At 47.0% G+C, this 19,221-nt stretch overlaps 2 protein-coding genes across 5 annotated transcripts in view; both read left to right on the forward strand.

Moving 5' to 3' along the window:
* The window catches only part of LOC139917235 (large ribosomal subunit protein P2-like), an 87,997-nt gene that overhangs the window by 30,061 nt on the left and 38,715 nt on the right, over positions 1-19,221 (forward strand). The gene's annotated exons all lie outside the window — the stretch shown is intronic.
* lgr6 (leucine-rich repeat containing G protein-coupled receptor 6) overlaps positions 1,445-19,221 on the forward strand; it is a 38,576-nt gene continuing 20,799 nt past the window's right edge. Inside the window, exons 1-2 of the mRNA XM_071906312.2 lie at positions 1,445-2,207; positions 15,964-16,035. Coding sequence (XP_071762413.1) covers positions 1,987-2,207; positions 15,964-16,035 — 293 coding nt within the window. The 5' untranslated portion in view covers positions 1,445-1,986. The remainder of the gene's footprint in view (positions 2,208-15,963; positions 16,036-19,221) is intronic.

A 19,221-nucleotide genomic window follows, 5' to 3' on the forward strand; every position in this document is an offset into this window, starting at 1 on the left:
CTCAGTGAGTCTGTATTGCAATATTTCATTACCTCCCCTCCCTGCTGCATTTTATCCATAACAGTCTATCAGTCTACTGCCAGTCATTTTGCAGAGAGATAAGCTTGAAAGTAGGTCATTGGGGTATTGCTTTTAATCAGTCAGTTTTATTTAGTTATTTATTTTGCTATAATTAGAATGCATCATTATGACTAAATTGATAATAATCTATTAATGCCTACGGAAACACTCCTATACTATACAACATCCTATACTTAGAGGTGTATAGCATGCAAAATTGAGTTGTATGGCATGTAAAGCAGAGTTAAATGCATCCTTCACATTTTCTCTATATAATGTGGCACTTGTCTTCCCACAGTGCATCATGGAAACGATAGGCCAGCGTTTGAGGGACAACGGTCTTTTAGGACAGTACAGTTTTGATGTTCGGTATCACATCTGCATAAGAGAGAATTAGGTGTTGTTGTGCACTGGAGAGAGGAGGAGAAAGAGGAGTTGACTTTGGTGTAAGAAGATTCTGTGGAAAAAGAGCGGGTGAGTGCAGATACACTGTGAATATTTGCCCGAGGCAGCTGACACTTCTTGACAAATCCACACTCTTCTCTCTATAGACGGCAGTGTGTGCATGTGAAATGGATACGTGAGCGCTTTGTGCTGGTCACTCATAATCTGTTATTTTCTGGGAGTGTGCGTGTGTGCATGCGTGTGTGTGTGTGTGTGTGTGTGTGTGTGTGTGACTGAGTGTGTGCGTGTGTGTGCAAGCGCGACCGCTCCAGCAGCAGAAACCTGAGAAGGTGTGACTTACGAGATACTGGATTCTGCTCTTTCTGGGGACCGAGGGGTGCTGAAGTGTCAGAATTCCAATTTCCTCCAAACAGTCACTCCCAGTCACACACTCTGACCCGCTGCATCTCTCTCACACAGCCAAACACACTCTGCTGCCTTCACTCTTATTCTCCAGAGCTTGTTTCCCCCCCCCCCACTCTCTCTCTCTCTCTCACAGCCATAAACACTGTCTCTCATTCTCTCTCAGTTCCATTCATAAGGTCCCACTAGGAGAAGGCTTGTCTCACACCACCATACTGTACGGCTGTTCTCTCCCCCACCTCTCCTCCTCCTTTCCTCCTCAACCTAAACACTCACCCTTTCTCTTCACATCGAGCAAAAGAGAGGGAAAGGAAGAGAGAGAGAGAGAGAGAGAGAGAGGGGAGTGATTGAAAGGAGAGTGAGAAGAGAGAGAGAAAGAGAGAGAGAGAGAGGGAAGAGTTTGAGAGTCGTGGGCCCCTCCCACTTTCCGGAGATGCTCCGGCCCATCCCTAAATTGCGGGCCAATGAGGGTGGCTCATTCACAACTCATGCGCTCCTTCTACAATAGGTAAGGAGAGAGAGAGAGAGAGAGGGAGAGAGAGAGAGAGACAAGGAGAGAGAGAAAGTTTGTGTTTGGGAGAGAAAGACAGTTAGAAAGGAGAGAGCAGAGTGAGAGGGAAGACAGGAGAGAGGGAAGAGAAGCAGCAAGGAAATTACAACAAAATTCACCCCTGGGAACTAAGTGGTGACTGAGGAATACAGAGAGTGAGAGAGAGAGAGAGAGAGAGAGAGAGAGAGAGAGAGAGAGAGAGGCAGAGATAGGGAAACTGAGAAAGATAAGGGCAGACAGAGAGTATTAGAGAGAGATGCAGAGGGAGAACTTGTGACAGAGACCCTAACATTATAGGGCTATCAGTAGATTTACAGTCTGGGAGGACCTGAACTGGAGAAACAGCCAGAAAGAGACATTCAGCAGAGACAGGAGAGAGAGGGGGAGAGAGACAGAGAGAGAGAGAGAGAGAGAGAGAGAGGAGTATTTAAGATAGAGAAGAAACAGTGGAACCTCTTCACTTTGTCACAGCTGCCAGTCAAAGCATCAGACAGCAGGAGAGAGAGCACACAGACACGACAGGAATACACACACACATTTATAGACGCAGACAGGTGGACAGCCAAGACATGCTACCTGTGCTCCTGCTCCTCTGCGTGGCTGGAGGTGTGTGGGGGTCCGCCCCCAGGGTCTGGGGGTACGGACGGGTGCAGGACAGACAGGGGCCGGGGGCGCCGCTGTGCCCGTCTCCATGCCAGTGCGAGGAGGATGGCATCTTCGTCATGGTGGACTGCTCCGAGTTGGGACTATCGTCTGTGCCAACCAACCTCAGCCCGCTCACCACGTACCTGTAAGTAGCACATGTGCTGTTACAACTGCAATAGGAACGAACCGTACGTTTTACAAGCCCAAAGGGGATATGTGGAGTATATCTGAACTTCCTCTGAGTGTAATCTCTTCCCACTTAGCCTCTCACCTTCACCTGTCGCCTTCTGGCCTCTCACCTTACGCCAATTTTTTCCTCGCACCCCCTCTCATCCTTTGCTCCTATTTTCCTCTCTGTCTCTTATCCTCTGTACCTTTTTATCCTCTCTTACACCCTTCATTCCCTGCATATTCACTTTTCCTCTCATTCATTAGCCTATGGTTTGGCGTCACTCTGTGTCATTACTGCAAATATGAAAACTCACTAGCAACATTATTCCAGATTGTGTGTAATGCTGTATGTCTTACTTGGTCAATAAGTCATAATTGAAAAAGAAAAAGCTTGTCAAAATGGATGTGCTTTAAATTCATGCTGTTTCATTAGTGTCATTTTGTGAGCTTGGATTTTGTCTGATTTGGAAATGGAGCAGTTGAATCAGTGGGCAACAGTTGGATATGTGACCAGGGCACAGGGGCATAACCTGCTTTTAGATAAAAATGGACAGGGCCAAGTGGGAACATGTGTGTGTGTGTGTGTGTGTGTGAGAGAGAGAGAGAGAGCGTGTGTTGACCACTATGGTAATATTACTGGACCACTTCTTTCAGTGTCAGGTTTCCAAGCGCCAACTGGAGAGCCAGAGTGTGGTGTGTGTGTGTTTTGTGTGCATAGCTGAGTGAGTGCATGTGTGTGTGTGTGTGTGTGTGTGTGTGTGAGTGCATGTGTGTGCACGCACGCCAGCATGCATGCGATACAAGCATATGTTTGTGTGTGTGTGTGTGTGTGTGTGTGTACGCACATGATTGCATGTGTCGGAGCTTTTATGAGCACCAAACACTTGCAGTTTTATGCTACTACCACTTCCAGGCTTCTTGGTGCACAAAGCAATAACAAAACTCATTAGGATAACAACACTATCAGGCAGGTTCAGTGGTATGTTAGAGCAGGGCAGAATTTCTGGGAGAAATTCAACTGTCCTTTGTATGATGCCCTGAGAAAATTAATACTTTGAGGCACGTTATTTGTAAAGCCTGGAGAAAATGTCAACAATCTGCGTGATTCTTGCGTAGCGGGTTTTGAAAGCCCATGTGAGCTAGAGTACATGACACTTGAATAAACATAATACCATCATTAACAGCTTTTACTTCCTCCTGTATATAATGAGTAATCACTATTAAGCTTCACAAACAGGGTTCTTTATGGGGAAAGACAGGAGCTTTAGGTTTATATTAGGAGGTCTAAGCAGTCTCTTTACACCGCCCTGCTGTGGCTTAAAGCCAGATATCTCAAATTGCTTTGCTGCGTCGGCCTCTGAGGACAGATTACAGACACTTTGTGATAACTGATATTGAAGTGATAGAAGTCAAATCCAGGAAACTGAGTGTGATAGAGCAGTTGCTCACTAGGGGCTCCACGAGTATTACAAGAGTGCAGGGACAGAACTCAGAGGGAGTGAGAAAAGATCAACAGTTTATACAGCAAACGGCTCTAAAAGAGACACATAAAACACAAATCTTGAATGATGATTCCTGCCCGACTCTTGCCTCTGCCTCTGTTGTCTTGGGAGCCTGCGAGGGCCGGATTTCACTGTGTTCATTTCAGATGAAAGCTAAAACACATGTAGAGTTTATGGTGATGAAATATGGTCTTTAACTCCATCCAGGAATCATTCTACCTTTAAGAACATCAGGGGGTCCGCCGAACAATGGGGCACAGAGAACAATGAGATACGCTACGCCAGCACACACACACACACAAATACATATCTCAGATCTCCAAGGATTCATCAGGGCTTGTGTATGTGTGTGTGTGTGTGTGTGAGAGAGAGAGAATTAGAGAGAGAGAGAATTAGAGAGAGAGACAGTGAATGTTGAGTCTCTTGGTCCTCTAAACTAGAAACAGTGATGACCTGAGACTCCCTCGGTGGAAATGTACACTGCTCTTGACTGCCACACTGCAGCCACACACACGCACACACACACACACACACACACATACATCATTCTCTACAAACACAGGAGTAATTGTTCATTTCCCCTCGTTACCTAACAGTGGAACTGGACCAATTAGTGAGTTTGAGGGCTGATTTAGAATAGGATAAATAAACTCCGCGACCAACCGCACACATCCACACACACACACACACACACACACACACACACACACACACACACTGCAGAGACAGACAGAGAAGAGGGGGGGAACAGAATGTGGGACAACACAACAGATGCAGTGCTACAACAAATCAAGATGCCACACACAAGCATCACAAACATCTTGTTTTTTGGCCCAGTGAAAAACTCATAATCAAACACATACAAAATGACCCCGCTCTCTAACCTCGCCCACCCGCACAGTCGATGCGGCTCATCCAGCCAGAACCCAGCACAGCGGGCTATAGTTTCTCATTCCGTCCCCTAGTATAAAATGTTACAACAGCGGAGAGCGGGTCCAATCCCCCGGCAGGATCTCTCGGAGCCAGACTCCCGTCCAGCACGCCCCGCTGCGCTGCGGAGGCTGGATTACTGTAGGCAGAGGAGGTCACAGGGATTTGGTCGGGAACAGTCCATATTACAGACCACATCCACACAACACTGTGAAAGTAGATGACATCATTCACCCGTGTCACCGGAGAGCCCTTCAAAGGGGAGCACAACTGTAACGGCGCTCATGCTATAGCGACCGAGAGGGCAATCCAGGCTACAGCTCGGCATGATTCAGTCCCTTTTCTGCTATTTATTTGTATGCTTGGACCCGACTGCTTTAGGAGGAACCTATAGTGATCTTAATCAGCAAAAAAGAAAAAAAAAAAAATCACGTAGTAGCAGTGAAAAGAATGCAGGTCGACGCTGCAAAAAGGAATTTGGCTGTGGAGCGGCTTGTGTTTAGAATGGGCTGACAAAGGTGCTCCGAGCAACTCAGAGCAAAGTGGGCAGAGATTTATGACAATAATCGTTTCCGTGGGCAACGCATGAAATGAGCTGTCATGTGAGAGGCTTTGAAAGACCTTCTCTTTGATATCAGATTAGAGAGAAAAGACAGTGCCCAAGGGTGTGTGTGTGTGGGTGTGTGTGTGTGTGAATGTATTTGTGTGTGTTGAGTATGAGAACACAGTGTACCGTAAGTGCGTAAGGGATCTGTGCGGTTTTGCCTTTAGCTGCAAGCAAAGTGACTTGTCATAAGAGATGGTTTCAGTGTGACACAACGAGCAGCTTGTCTGTGACAAATGTTGGCTAGCAAAGGTATTAGTGAGCCTTTCCCCCCTACAGACTCTTATCTGTTTGAAGAAAATAATTCTTTATTTATTTATATATGTTGAGAATGATTGGATATATGTTTATGATCTGACTGGAACGTTTGAGGGTGTGATGCGCATAGACGGTCTGTTTGGAAGGTTGTCAGTTGCTTATGTTTACACATCACACCCTTCCGTCAGCAGTCTTGAGTGTGTGTGTGTGTGTGTGTGTGTGAGAGAGAGAGAGAGTGTGTGCATTTGTAGGCCTATGTGTGCCTGGTGCTGGTCTGTAACCGTAGTTGAGCAGTGATTAGGTGATGCTTTGTGGTAGCGGTGAGTGCGGTGAACTTCTAACGGTGTTTTGGCCGAGGCCAGGAAACCACAGCTAGTGCATTACCAGATAGAGGAAAACCGAGGGGTTTGTGTGTGTATGCGTGTGTGTGTGTGAAGACCACCCAGACTGCGGAGGGAATTTTGTCTAGCCAGTGGAGTCGAGGCAAGACTATAAGGAAAATGGAGCGAGGGAGGATGGAGAACGGGGCGAAAGACTGAAAAGGAGAGAGATGAGAATTAGAAAATAGAGAAATATGTGAAAAAAAATGTGTATTGGAAGATTTTGGAGCCTCTGGTTAAGGATGCGTACACACACACACACACGCAGATACACACACGACACAACATCCTGCCTCTGTGCGGTGGCGGTGACTCTAACAGTCGTGTGCGTGTCATTTAGCCATTATGTTGATGGAATGATTCCTATCATGAGTGACCGGGGTCACACTGTAAACATCATGTCTGAGACAGAGAGAGAGGGGAGGGGTACTAACATGAACGAGAATAAGAGAATTGCAGAGTCAGAAAGGAGATCATAGTGTGTGTGTGTGTGTGTGTGTGTGTACTGTCAGTGGAGGGTCCTCTATACAGCAGCTATCAGTCCCAGCATCAATGTCCTGGCTCCAGACGTCTATGGTAGCCCCCCGCCCAAACTACACTCCTCTCCTCTCTCTCTCTCTTTATCTCTCTCTCGCACTATCTGTCTTCTCCCTCCTCACCCACCTATTCTCCTTTCCTCACCTTTTTCCTCTGGCCTCTTTCAGTTAGTAGAACAAGAATCCATATATTCAGTGTGTGTGTGTGTGCGTGTGTGTGTGTGTGCGTCTTTGAAGCAGGTGTTGAAGCTGGTCATGCAGCACTAAGTGTAAATGTACGATCATTGATGTGCAATGTGCTTCTTAGAAAACCCAAATGAATGCATCGCTCAGGGCAGCAAAGAGAAAAAGGAGAGGGGTATGAATCAAAGGCAAATGCTGTAAATGTTTTCAAGGTGTGTGTGTGTGTGTGTGTGTGTGTGTGTGTGCGCCCGTGTCTGTTGGGGGTGGTGTTTTGGCTCCAAGCCAACTAACTGCCAATAGAGAGTTGGGGAAGAGAGTTACGTACCTCTAATTATACAGAGAAAGAGAGAAAAATAGCGACATATACCACCGTAGTTAATCTTTCACAAAAAGTTTTAGAAAGAAGCATTTACTACACAAGCGTCTTCCTTCCTTCCTTCCCACAAACTTGTACTGTTTGCCTCAACGTGCCAATTGCTTAGCTCTCTCCTAAATTCCCTGGAGTCCCGACAGTGAACGCCAGCAGAAAAAGCCACTTCCGCCCGCTGCAAAAGTGATATTTATGCCGGAGGGGTGTTGGAGAGAAGGGATAGGGAGTTATGTTGGATACTGCAGCGGTTTGTGGTTTCCTGAGAGCGACCTGGGAGGCTTTTAAACGTCGCTCGGGGACAGACGGCAGGTAGGCAGGTAGAGGACAACAATGGAAACAATGGCTATTCCCTCCGGAGCAAGAGACAGAGGAGACACAGAGGCCATAGTGTGCTCTACCGCTCCATATCCTGTCCCTTAGAAAAAAGTAAAAAGCAATCACAACCCAAGATCTCGGAGGGGGCTAGGGTGGCGGGGAGATTGGGGAGGTAAGGGTGGCTGTGTGTGTGTGTGTGTGTGTGTTGTGAGTGTATGCACACGAGCTGGCATGCAAGTAGCCTATGTGGACAAAACTCAACGATGCGACATCAGTGAATAAATGAGGAGGCAAAGGAGCATGGTGTTCACATGGGGTCAGAACTGGGCCCACTGAGTGAATCTGTGTGTTTGTATGTTGCGTGTGATACCAGTGTGACGCATGTATGACATGGGGGCTTGGAATGTGCTCTCTGTGACGTGTGGATGAGGGGTGAAGGGCTGCCTCTGACTGAGAGAATGCAGAATGCTTGCATGGCCCAGATTCCTATTCAGCCCCTTACCAACCCTGGGAATCCATGGGAATGTGTGTGTGTGTTTGTGTGTGTGTGTGTGTGTGTGCATGCATCCGTGCAAGTGCACCAGCCCTCACAGAGAAGGCATTGTCCTGTCCTGGGCCAGTCCAAGCCAAATGTCCCTAACTGTCCTGGTGTGCATGCATACGTGTGTGCCTACACACACTTACACCCATGAACCGTGACTTTGCGGGCTGTCATTTGTGTCAGTATATGCGTACTTATGGCTAGATAGGAGAATGTTTACATGAGTGTTGATAGCAGTGTGTGTAGGACATAGCTCTCTAAGTGCTTACGGTACCTCGACATGGGTCTGTCTGTCTGCCTGTGTGTGTGATCGCTGGCCAGGCCGGCCGACTAAAGTGGCTCATGCGGTGCTGGCAGTGTGCAGGTGATGACTAGTAAGAGCTAATGATACTTAATGCCCTCTCCCATAGACACACACACAGGTACACACACACACGCATATACACACAGGACCCCCAGGTACACAATACACACAAGCAAGCATGTCACACATGCACGCACGCACACACACACACACACACACACATACTCACACGCACATGCACATACTGACTTAATGATGGTTAATGCCCTATCCAATCCCCCTGTGCAGCATCAAAGCATCCCACAGAGCAGTGCTAATACAGCTACGCTAGCAGGGATTAGGTTGAGAGAATGGGCCACTGGCACAGGAGTTAGCTAACGGGAACAAAGGAGCAATCACAGACACACTTAAATATGTCACACACACATAGGCACACACCTCAGGGCGCACACGTGAGACAAATGGGTGCACTGCGCAGGAATGCACCGTGGTGGAAGAAGAGATGCAGAAAACAAGAGAGGAGAGAAGAATGAAGGAGGGAGAGAGAGTGCTAAGGGCTCTGAATGACTTTATTAATGATTAATTTATTTCAGCACTCTTCATTTTGGAGGGTTTGGGTGCAGATAGGATGGTAAAATATTAAAAGATAGAGTCCGCACACTAGAAACGGCTCCCATGGCGTTTACTAGCATTACCACCACATGTGATGTTTTGAGCGTGTGCTCTTCTTCAGACATAAATGCATGAATTTGGATATTAGCACCAATTAGACACAGTTTATCAAATACAACTTTATCAATACAAACTCTTCATTATACTATTAAAACTACTAATTTGAATGCAGAAGCAGCAATCAAGTACAGTATGCCGGTATGAGGCAAGAGTATTACTTCTTGGTGAGACTGGACTCCACAGGTGTGTTTTCCATCTGCAGTCACTGGAGGGAATTCTGCCACTGTAGAGCCTCTGCGACTGCAGCCAGACTCGCTCACGTCTCTATTACATGTCTGAGAAGGAGCGAAAGAGGAAATCTGGACTTTTTACATGAATGGCAGGAGGCCAAGCTAAATCTCTTTAAACCAACAGCAGCCACATGTCCTCATTGGTATGGGGTAAGGTTTCATCGGGTGCTGATCTAAGTTCAGTTCTAGATGTTATCCGTGAGTAATATTAAATATACGGAGGAGATGAGCTGATCATAGATCTGTGAGCGGGGCAATAAAGGAGGAGCGAGCCAGGAGTGGATTTGAACAATCTTATAACTGGATCCTGTGTCCTCCTGTTTCTGCCATTCAACCAAATGAAGTCATAATTGAGCCTGACACTAATACTCATCGGGTTTCATTTACTGCTAGATCCACTGTTGAGAATCAGCCTCAGATCGGTGTCCAGCAAAAATGCCACACCTCCAAAAAGATACCTTTTCGTGGCTTGTGGAAAACGAAAAGATTTCTATGCATTTTTGACATCATTACAACACATTTCAATGGTTTTTGGTTGGTCCTGGGCTCATGAAACATTTCCTCTATGTGGCGTGAAGGGTTAGCTGCGATTTCACGAAGAACGCAAAAGCGGTTTCTGCAAGGCACAAATTGAAACATATCATGCAAAGAACATATATGAGCGCCAGACCAAATATACATGCCAAAACAAGAGAAGAGGCCTATGGGCAAAGCTATGTGCTGAAGAATCCCCCTCTGCCTTCCAAAGCTGTGTCCTGCCCACAACAGCTGCCTGTCAGTCCTGTCCACATGTTGGAGGCAGTTGTATGTTGTGTAGCTCCGACTGTTCCAACACTTCCTGTTCCATTACTGAAGTGCTTGACCTTTCACCCCCCTCCCCTCCGTCTCATGACAGGGTGTGTGTGGGAGGACAAGGAGCGGACATAGAGTGTGTGTGCATGTGTGTGTGTGTGTATACCAGGGTATGAATGAGTCCCAGAGGGCATGAATATGTTTCCCATGACATGGCCTCAGACTAAACAGGCGTTCTCCCCACCCAGACATCCGCCTGTCATTCTCCCCTCAACCGCAGAGAGAGGGAAAGAGCACAAAACATGGGAACACAAAAACACAGACGCATCTCCCTTTTCTCTCTCTCGTTATCTCGCCTTTTCTCTTCCTGCCTCCCTCTCTGTCTCCCTGCCCTTTTGTAGCCGAGTCCTCCCCGTGGCCCTCCCTGCCCAGGTGAAAGACTTCTCCTCGCCCTCTCCCTCACTCTTTGTGCCCCGTGAATGAGAGAGAGAGAGAATAAGAGAGGGAAAGATAAAGAGAGAGCGCCTTCGGACACAAAGGGCAGTGTACCCCTCCCAGGAAGTCTGGGAGAGAGGGAGAAAAAAAAACACATCTTTAGAGGCAGGAGGAGGGGAGGAGAGCATTGTACCCTCCTTCCTGACTCATTGTGTGCATGTGTGTGTGTGTGTGCGCGCTTGCCTGTGCACGCTCATGTGTGATTGAGAGAAACTGAATGCCCAAGCAGCCAGTCTATTCAGATGCAGTAGAAAAAGCAAACACACTTAGACCTCACCCTCACACACACACACACACACACACACTCATACACACACAACTATTTAGGCCCTCTTTAAGGCGGCGCCCGAGCATTGACTGCCGGTTGCATTGTGTGGAAAAAAAGATCCTCTTTCATCATGGCCTTAACTGTTTCAAAGAGCTAAGCGGAGAGGATCAGACTGGCTGAATCCGACTGAAGACATTACTGTCATAGCTACTGTAAAAGACAGCCAAGGTGTGGCTCAAGCACCGCTGATACAGTTCTCTCACCCTGCAGGCAAGGCTCCGGCTGTTGCTTTCCACTAAAGATCTATTACTCTAATGCTTCACACAGATAAGCTGCCTTCAAAGGCTTAGAGCTTACCGCCATTATTGGCTGTTTGTTTGGTAAGAGTCTCCACCTGAGCGAGGGAGAAAGGGATTGACAGACAGGCAAGAAGAAAGACAGAGAATGGAGGAGGAAGTGAGAGGGAAGACCTCAGGGTAGAGTTCTTGCAAAGACATTGTGTGTGTACGTGTGTGTGTGTGTGTGTGTGTGTGTGTGGGCGTGTGTGTGAGAGGGAGAGAGAAAGAGAGCCATGAAACTCATCCTTCAAGGGCAACACAGTGAGTTTGTTTGTGTTTATTTGTTGGTGGTCGCATGAGTTTGCATGTGTGAGTGTGTGTGTGTGTCTGCATTGGTATGTACTGTGCGTGCAATTTTATGCTTCAGAAACAGGCCGAAAATTTTCCAATACACAGCACACATGTTTACTTTGAAACAATATTTCCCCACAGTGAAACGTATCAAGGCATCTTTCCCGCCTAGCTTTGTCTGACTGACACATTTCAGTTCAGTTCCACCGCGGATGCTAGAAGCGGACACCTGACTGCTGATCACATCGGTCCCGGTCTGTGGGTATATTCACACACCAGGGTGGTCCGCCCCACAAAAGCCACCCGGAGGCTGGAGTGTGTGTGAGTGCGTGTGGATGTGTGTGTCTCCGAACATAAACAGGAGTGTTATTCATGTGATGTGGCCAGTTGTTTTGCTGCGCTAAATCACCAGCCCTTGTCAAAAGTCTCCCAGTTTGAAATCGGCTACAATGGGGCTAGGGGTGCATTCACACCCACACACACACACACTGCCTTTGATCTCAGAACTGATAACATACTTCAGTAGTTCTGTTGACGGCGAAGAGGAAATATGATGAATCACATTATTGTAACTACCGGACTGTGTAACTCCACGCTCCAGTTGAAATTTGAAACAGAGATGGAGAGAGAGAGTGAGTGAGTGAGAGACATAGACACACACACACAGAGAGAGAGAGAGAGAGAGAGGGAGCAGAAGGGCCGGAGATGATGAATGGAAACGTAACTCTGCTCTCATGCTTCTGTTCCCCCCTTAAGACATGCTCCTTGCCATGGTTACCATATCAATCACAACATAAAGTAGTCAAATATCGAGTGCTTTACCTTTCCCTCCATGCCAACTCTCTCTCTCTTACATACACATGCACACACACGCTTACTTTGGAATGGAAAGACTAAGCGATCTATCAGAGCACATTGTGCGTGTGCATATCACGGAACACTGGAGGGAACCGCGACGGAAAAACGTCCATCTCTTTTTCATGTCTTTTTTTTTTCTTCCCTATTGCTGCCCCGATTTCACACACACACGCTACCGTGCATAAACACACGAAACGACAAGCACGCACATGAAAATCTAATTCCTCTCCAGGGAAATGGAGAGAGAGAGAGATCACTGGGGGTTTTTGTCAGTCATTCCGCAGACATTCAGAGAGAGGGAGGGAGACGGAGAGAGGGAGGAATGGATAAAAGGAGAACGATTAAGAGGCAGCTCTGTGAGCGTGTTTGTTGAGGGATGAACATGGGTCTCCATGTCTGCGTCCTCTGCTCCCTTATAGCCCTAATTCTGCTGAGGAGTCTTTAGTTCGTCATTCAGCGGCAGACAGAGATCTGAGGGGAGGAGATGGCCTGTGTGCCTCTACTGGTTGAGAGATCTGATGTCCTGGGAGCAACATCAGGCTGTTCGCATGACGCCGCGATGGCCGAGATAGTGCAGGATGGATCTACTGCCTTTCTCCATATGGAGCTATAAGTCGATGAGCAGTTACTGAGCAGTTTGCGACGAACATGTGTACAGATACTCGTACAGAAAAGCACCAACATGCAGACACAAATCTACGTATAATCGCATAAACCTACGTATAATCGCACAACAAAAATACAGAAAAGCACCAACATGAACTTGCATTCTCTCTCTTTCTCTCTCACACACACACACACACACACACACACACAGCAGCCTGTTCCCATGCCCCAAGAGCGTCCAGCAGTTCCCGTGTGTGATGTGGTGAAAGCGTAGCTATAGGGACTGTACCCACCACATCTGCAGCCCCACTGGAAAACAATAGGGGTGTGAAAATGAGGGACAGACATCTTACCACACACACCGCAGCCACCTATAAATGGAACAAATATACTGTAGTTACACACACACACACAGAAACTGACACACACACAAACACACACACATGCACGCGGACACCAGAGATGCCTGTAAAATGGGGACACAGAAACCGCAATTCTAATTGTGAAACTCGCATACACTGCGTAGCCTGCAAAATCTTTGAGCACTCTCTTTCTCTTTTTTTTTTTTTTTTGCGGCCGTTTATTTGCGCTGAAAATATCTGCACGTCACTGCGCCAGCCGACACAATGCACATGTGGTAGTCATCAATCATAATTATCATGGTTTAAAAAAGCCACAGCTGTTATTTGATTTTAAAAACAAGCCATAGCGCAGCGGCGTCCAACGATACGTCAGGTTGTCAGCGGAGGCCTTGGCCTGCAGAGCAGAAATGTCTCTCTCTCTCCGGCTTCCCAACGAGCTAGTTGGAGAGCACAGCCGAGCTGAGCTGCATTCAACCTTTCCCCATGACTCACCACTGTGCGTCTTTATTTTTAAACACTTTCTCTCTCCATCGCTGCGTGTTTATTCTGTCTGAGTGAGGCCGCTGTTATGGACTTCACACAACGTTTGTTTATGGCTTCTTTAATCAGGACCAGATAATGGTGGAGAGTTGTCTCCATCCGTAGACTCATCCCTCGAAGCTGGGAGACGTATGTGCCTGTGTGTGTGTGTGTGTATGCCTGTGCTTGTGTGTGTGTGTGTTTCTATACTTGAATGGTCTCTCCAAAATGTTCCAATAAATAGTTTTCTCAGCAGAAAATTGGTACACAGAGACTGAAAAGGATAAAGGTGTGTGTGTGTGTGTGTGTGGCATATGTGAGTGGAGGCCTCAGACTGAATTGGATGTGTGCTTTCCGTGTCATACATGATCATGTCAACTGGTTTCCTGTTCCTACTAGCCATGTCATCCTCATGGAAACTTTGTAATCACTTATATTCACTTCTGTTCTGAATTTAATCAGACTGTACTGGTCTGGTTGTATGCATTCACACATTACTGTCTGGAGCTGTAAAGGATGTAATGTAATGAAATGGAACAAACACGCAGCGCAGGAGTTACATGTTTTCATTGCAATAGACGTGTTAATAAGAGTATTATTTGGGCTGTGTGGTGGCCTAGTGGTTAGAGAAATCATCACTCCATAGAAAGACCCAGGCTCAATACCCCATTTCGGCAAATATCCACCCTGCTTATGTGTCCTGTGAGCAAGACACTGAAAACGTACCAGCTCCAGTGGTGCTGTTCTGTAGCTGAAGCTGACCTCTGACCTCCCTGGAGGAGGGCAAGTGTAAAGAGAATTTCTACATTATTATTATACTTTCATAAGGAAAAAATCCAATGCTACATAATTAACTGGCCTACGGTCAACTTCCCCAAATCTCGTGGCACACGTGATAAACGTGGTAAACGTTACTAGCTCTTCACATGGTGAGAGCACATCTCTTCACACTAACTGACAGTTTCGACAGTGAGAGTGGATCTCCCTACACACACACACACACACACACACACACAGTATGGACAGTTGGACACAACCCAAGGCCTGGTGTTGAGTGTCTTTGCGTACTTGACAGAGCGTTACCAAACTCCTGGTACGCTGGATTTGTCTTGTCACAATTGGTAAATATGACAGGCTCCTCTAATGCCCTAGTTTGCGAATCAAAGCATTGCCATGCAGTGTTTTTTTTTTCCACATTGCTCCAAAAGCTGAGCGTAGATCAGGGTCTGCGGATAGATCCATCCAGCCCCCCCTCAGCCTGGCTGACTCGACAAACAAACAGCCAGTGTGTCAAAACTCCCAACTGAGAAGGGCTTCTGAGAGCACAGTTTACACTCGCTAGCCCGGTGGTCTGGCTTTATGAGCAATGGTTAGTGTCATACACACACACACACACACACACACACACACGCACGCACACACACACACGCACACGCCCAAGCCTCACTCTTGAAGACTCGTGCTAGACCCCAAGGGTTGTGAAAGCAAAGCAGGGGTGACGTCACACCTCCTCGCTTTCATTGTGTTTATCAAAGAGATGACCTTACATGACTGGGGCCACAAGGTTATATATGTTTTCTACCAAAGGCTGACACATAAGTTGTCCTTACATTATCCCAAACATTAAAAAAGTAGGTTATGTGTGTGTGTGTGTGTGTGTGTGTGTGTTGTCTGTGCATGCATGCGTGTGTGTCCGAGCATCCTGCACCTCTCCCTCTTTGACCGCAACCCAGCTGCGTCAACACTCACCCCCCCACACACCCTCTCACGTCAGAGTGTGTGTCAGAGAGGCAGAGAGAAATGGAGTGTGTCTATGTTATAGCCCCGAACAAAGGGGGAAGGAGATGGTCTCCTGAGAGACCTGAGAGAGAAAAAAAGAAGAAGAGAGAGGGAGGGAGAGAGAGAAAGAGAGAGATAGGGAGGGAGATTGAGGGTCAGATCTGAGAGAAGGTAGAGAAACACATCTGGAAAAGAGAAAGAATCACTGGGACGAGGAGGAAATTACAGCTGCCCAACAATGATTCATTGGGGAAAATTCTATTCTACGCCTCCCGCTCCCCTCTCCCCTCTCCCCTCCACCGCTCCTCTCCTCCACCGCCTCCAACCTCTATACCTAACCCTCTAACCTCTCTCCGCTTCTATACTCCCCACTCTCGATGATTGATCGGCATGTGAAAAATGCATTCTAATCATTTTGTAATTTTACTTGTTCCAATGGCCTTCAAAGAGCGTGGTTATGGTATATATTGATTGATAGTTTGATATTGATGCCCCCCTCCCACCCCTCTCTCTCTCTCTCTCTCTCTCTCTCTTTAGGGATCTGAGTATGAATAACATCAGTGAGATCCAGCCCAGAGCCTTCCACAGACTGCACCTGCTATCAGAACTGTGAGTACCAAATCATTCACCTCACATTCAATTAATGAATCTGCATCACCACTACTCATACATGACAAGAAGCAGTCAATCCCCAAGCCGCTGATATGTGCGGACCTCAGCGATGGGGATTGATGACTCTGGCCTGCCTCTGATCTCTCCTACCAAGAAACTGCCTGCAGCAATTCACCAGTAGATCCTTAGATGGCTGCAAAAAAGAGGGAGGCGAAGGGAACCTGATATTCACCCAGAGAGTGGATATACGGTCTTTAATGTGTGCAGAGAGCAGGTTCTGTGCTCAGCATCCAAGCCGCCGCTGTCTTACCTCCCTGGACTTTGTTTCAACTGGACAGCTCAGCGGGAGCAGTACACACGCAGACACATGCCTCGGCCAAGACAAACACACACTATAGGAGAACTTGAGGACAGGACTGGGGAAAATGAGGAAAGCAAAGATTTATATTTTTCTCATTTTTAGCTATAAGGGAAGGGCTGATGCTCTTCGAGGAACAGGCGCCCCAGAAAAATCGCAAAGCTTTCTGAGAACTAACTGTACACCTAATACATCAGTTGGCTTTTCAAGACTATTGTTGACCTGGCCGGATCTCGGATCTGACCACTCAGCAGAATTCAGCTAAGTCTGGGGTTGAGAAGGGCTGCCCACAGATATGCCCTGAGGGTCTGTGTGTGTGTGTGTGTGTGTGTGTGTGTGTGTGGGTAGGTGCATGTCTGCTTGAGTGTTTGTGCATGTGCAGTTACACGTGCGGGCGTATGTGTGTATATCAGCTTGCACCTGATTCTTTTACTACTAAAGCCTGCAGCCAGTCGGCCATGAGCTGTGTGTGTGAGTGTGTGTGTGTGTCGGCATCGGGTGTTTGAACAGTCCGTTGTTTTCTTTGCTAATGCTCGCAGCTGCAGCCTGTGAGGCATGAGCTAATGATGATGAAAGTTAAAGGCTAGCTGGATAACAGTACAGTTGACTTTGGGTCACAGTCAAGCTGGGTCTGACCTCTTGGTCGCAGCGGTGCGGTGACTCACATCACCAAGGGTAGAATGAAGCTAAATGATGTTATGTGACACCTTGAGGTTGGAGACTTTGGTTTGACTTTATTGGCCTGTTAAGCTGAACTTCTGCTGTCATACAAATGATGGAGGACAGAAATTGCTGATGGTTTGACACCAATCAGAACCACTCAGCGCATACTGATGCTGACATTTGCTTGTATTTGGGGGGGTGTGTCTTGGACGGGGCTCATCCTGTTGTTTTTAGTGATCGTCCAGAGAAATCCTCCCTCGTCGCCAGCGCCCAGTGTTTTATAGCCCCACTCATCTTGCTCTTTTTGTATCGCTCTCATGTCCCGACGCTTTATGGACAGGTTCTGCTGCTTTGTAACTCTTCCAAGGAGGATGTTCCTGCCATAAAGCCAATTTTTATGGCCTGCTGATCGTTTCTGGAGACGATGATGATGTTCCAAGGCAGGAAGAAGCACATCTCTGATCTCCACCCCTATCTAGAAGGTTTAGAGAGATGGGGCGTAGCGGGTTATGGTAAACACATTGTAATTACAACAACTTATAGGGCTTAGGAAAACAAACTGAGGCTCTAAACACAAACATGGTTGGTTTGAGCGAGATGAGAGTTTGATGTGGGTCTACAGCACTGGCTGGTAGCGTAGGGAGAAGCAAGGGCCAGACATGTTGTGACTGGTAGAGTGATAAAGTGTTTGATGTTGGGCTTTACCTCCCTGCCTGCCCTCCCTCTCCCTCTCTCCTTTCCAATTCATTTCTACTGCCCCCCCATCTCCCTTTTTCTGCAGGCTATTGCAAGCTGTAGTTGCTGCCTTTGATGGCTTCTCTAGTTTTTTTTCGTCCCTCACCACATTCATACAAACTAAATTAAAATGTGCTTATAGCAAGAAGTCCAGCTTTCATTTGAGGTGTTTCTGTTTTAGCGTATGGGGAGGGGGAGTATGAGTAAATTCATATGAGCAACAGAGAGAGAGTAGTTCTAAGAAGTGTTGCTCGTAAACGTAAATTGTATGCCATCATCCTCCCCCTCATCTTTAGCTCTAACATCTATAGTATCAGAGCGCAAAGAGTTAATCCCTTTGAACTTCAAATGAGGTGATTAAATTAATTCACAAAGCAGGTACCAAATCTCGCCAGGCTAAACTTCCCTTTGATAAATGGCGGCATTAATATTGATAATAAGATGTAAGTGTTCTTCGCCCCTCCCTCCAGCCCTTTCTCTTTCTAACTCACCCTCTGTCTATATCTTACTCAATTGATCTCAGATCCCTCTCATTAAGCCTTCATTTACTGCTTTGATCAGTGAGTCCCCTCTAAATACAAACACACAAACCTACACGCAACTGTCAATCAGAGACAGCATGAACAGAGGCGAACGAGGGGTAGACTGCGTGTCTTTGGATTAATGAGAGGGCAGCAATGCCCAGACTCAGGTAGAGACTCCAAGACTGGTTACTCGTCTATCTGACATATCAAAGACAACCCCTCCTTTCAAATGCTCCGCTCCGATATCAAAGATGTGCTGTCTATTCCTGATCTAATTGCAACTTGGAACTAGCGGGGGGCGGTTTTAGCTGAAATTGTCCCCCTAAAAGCCCTTCCTGAAAAACACTTTACAAGGCGACAGCGCTTTCCGCCCATCACCAGAATCAAAGTCCATGTCTTCGTACCTCCGGGGCTCACATTTCAATCTACCTTCTTCCTTTGACTCCGCTGATAATCAGTCATTTGGGTTGAGTCTCTTTTGCTCATCCGGGATGTTATCTTATCATTATCCGCAGCTTTCACTCACCTCCTAAATACAGAGTCGAAACCAGAGCAGTCAAAGTGGCCTGAAAGGCAAGACAATCTCGCTGGATCTTTTGAAGGGCCCTGTCAGTGTTGGCTTTACCTCTTTTGACGCACATTATTTCCAGCTTAAGTAAAGGAGCATGGGATAAGGTGATTTCTGATATCAGTTCAAGATATAACAGAACTTGACATTTTAATAAATCTGATCTCGTCATCTCTGGAATATCCAGCCCAGGCGTCTCCAACATTGTGAGGCCGCTATCAGATGCTCTCTGACTATCTGACATGAAAGCAGCTGCGAGAGGAGAGAAGTGGTGAGTTGAGGCCAGCGCTGCCCTGCTCCTCTTCCTCTTGGTGATAAGATTGTCTGCCGATAGG

Source organism: Centroberyx gerrardi, chromosome 14 (assembly GCF_048128805.1).
Source record: "Centroberyx gerrardi isolate f3 chromosome 14, fCenGer3.hap1.cur.20231027, whole genome shotgun sequence".
In the NCBI taxonomy this organism is placed as follows: Eukaryota; Metazoa; Chordata; class Actinopteri; order Beryciformes; family Berycidae; genus Centroberyx; species Centroberyx gerrardi.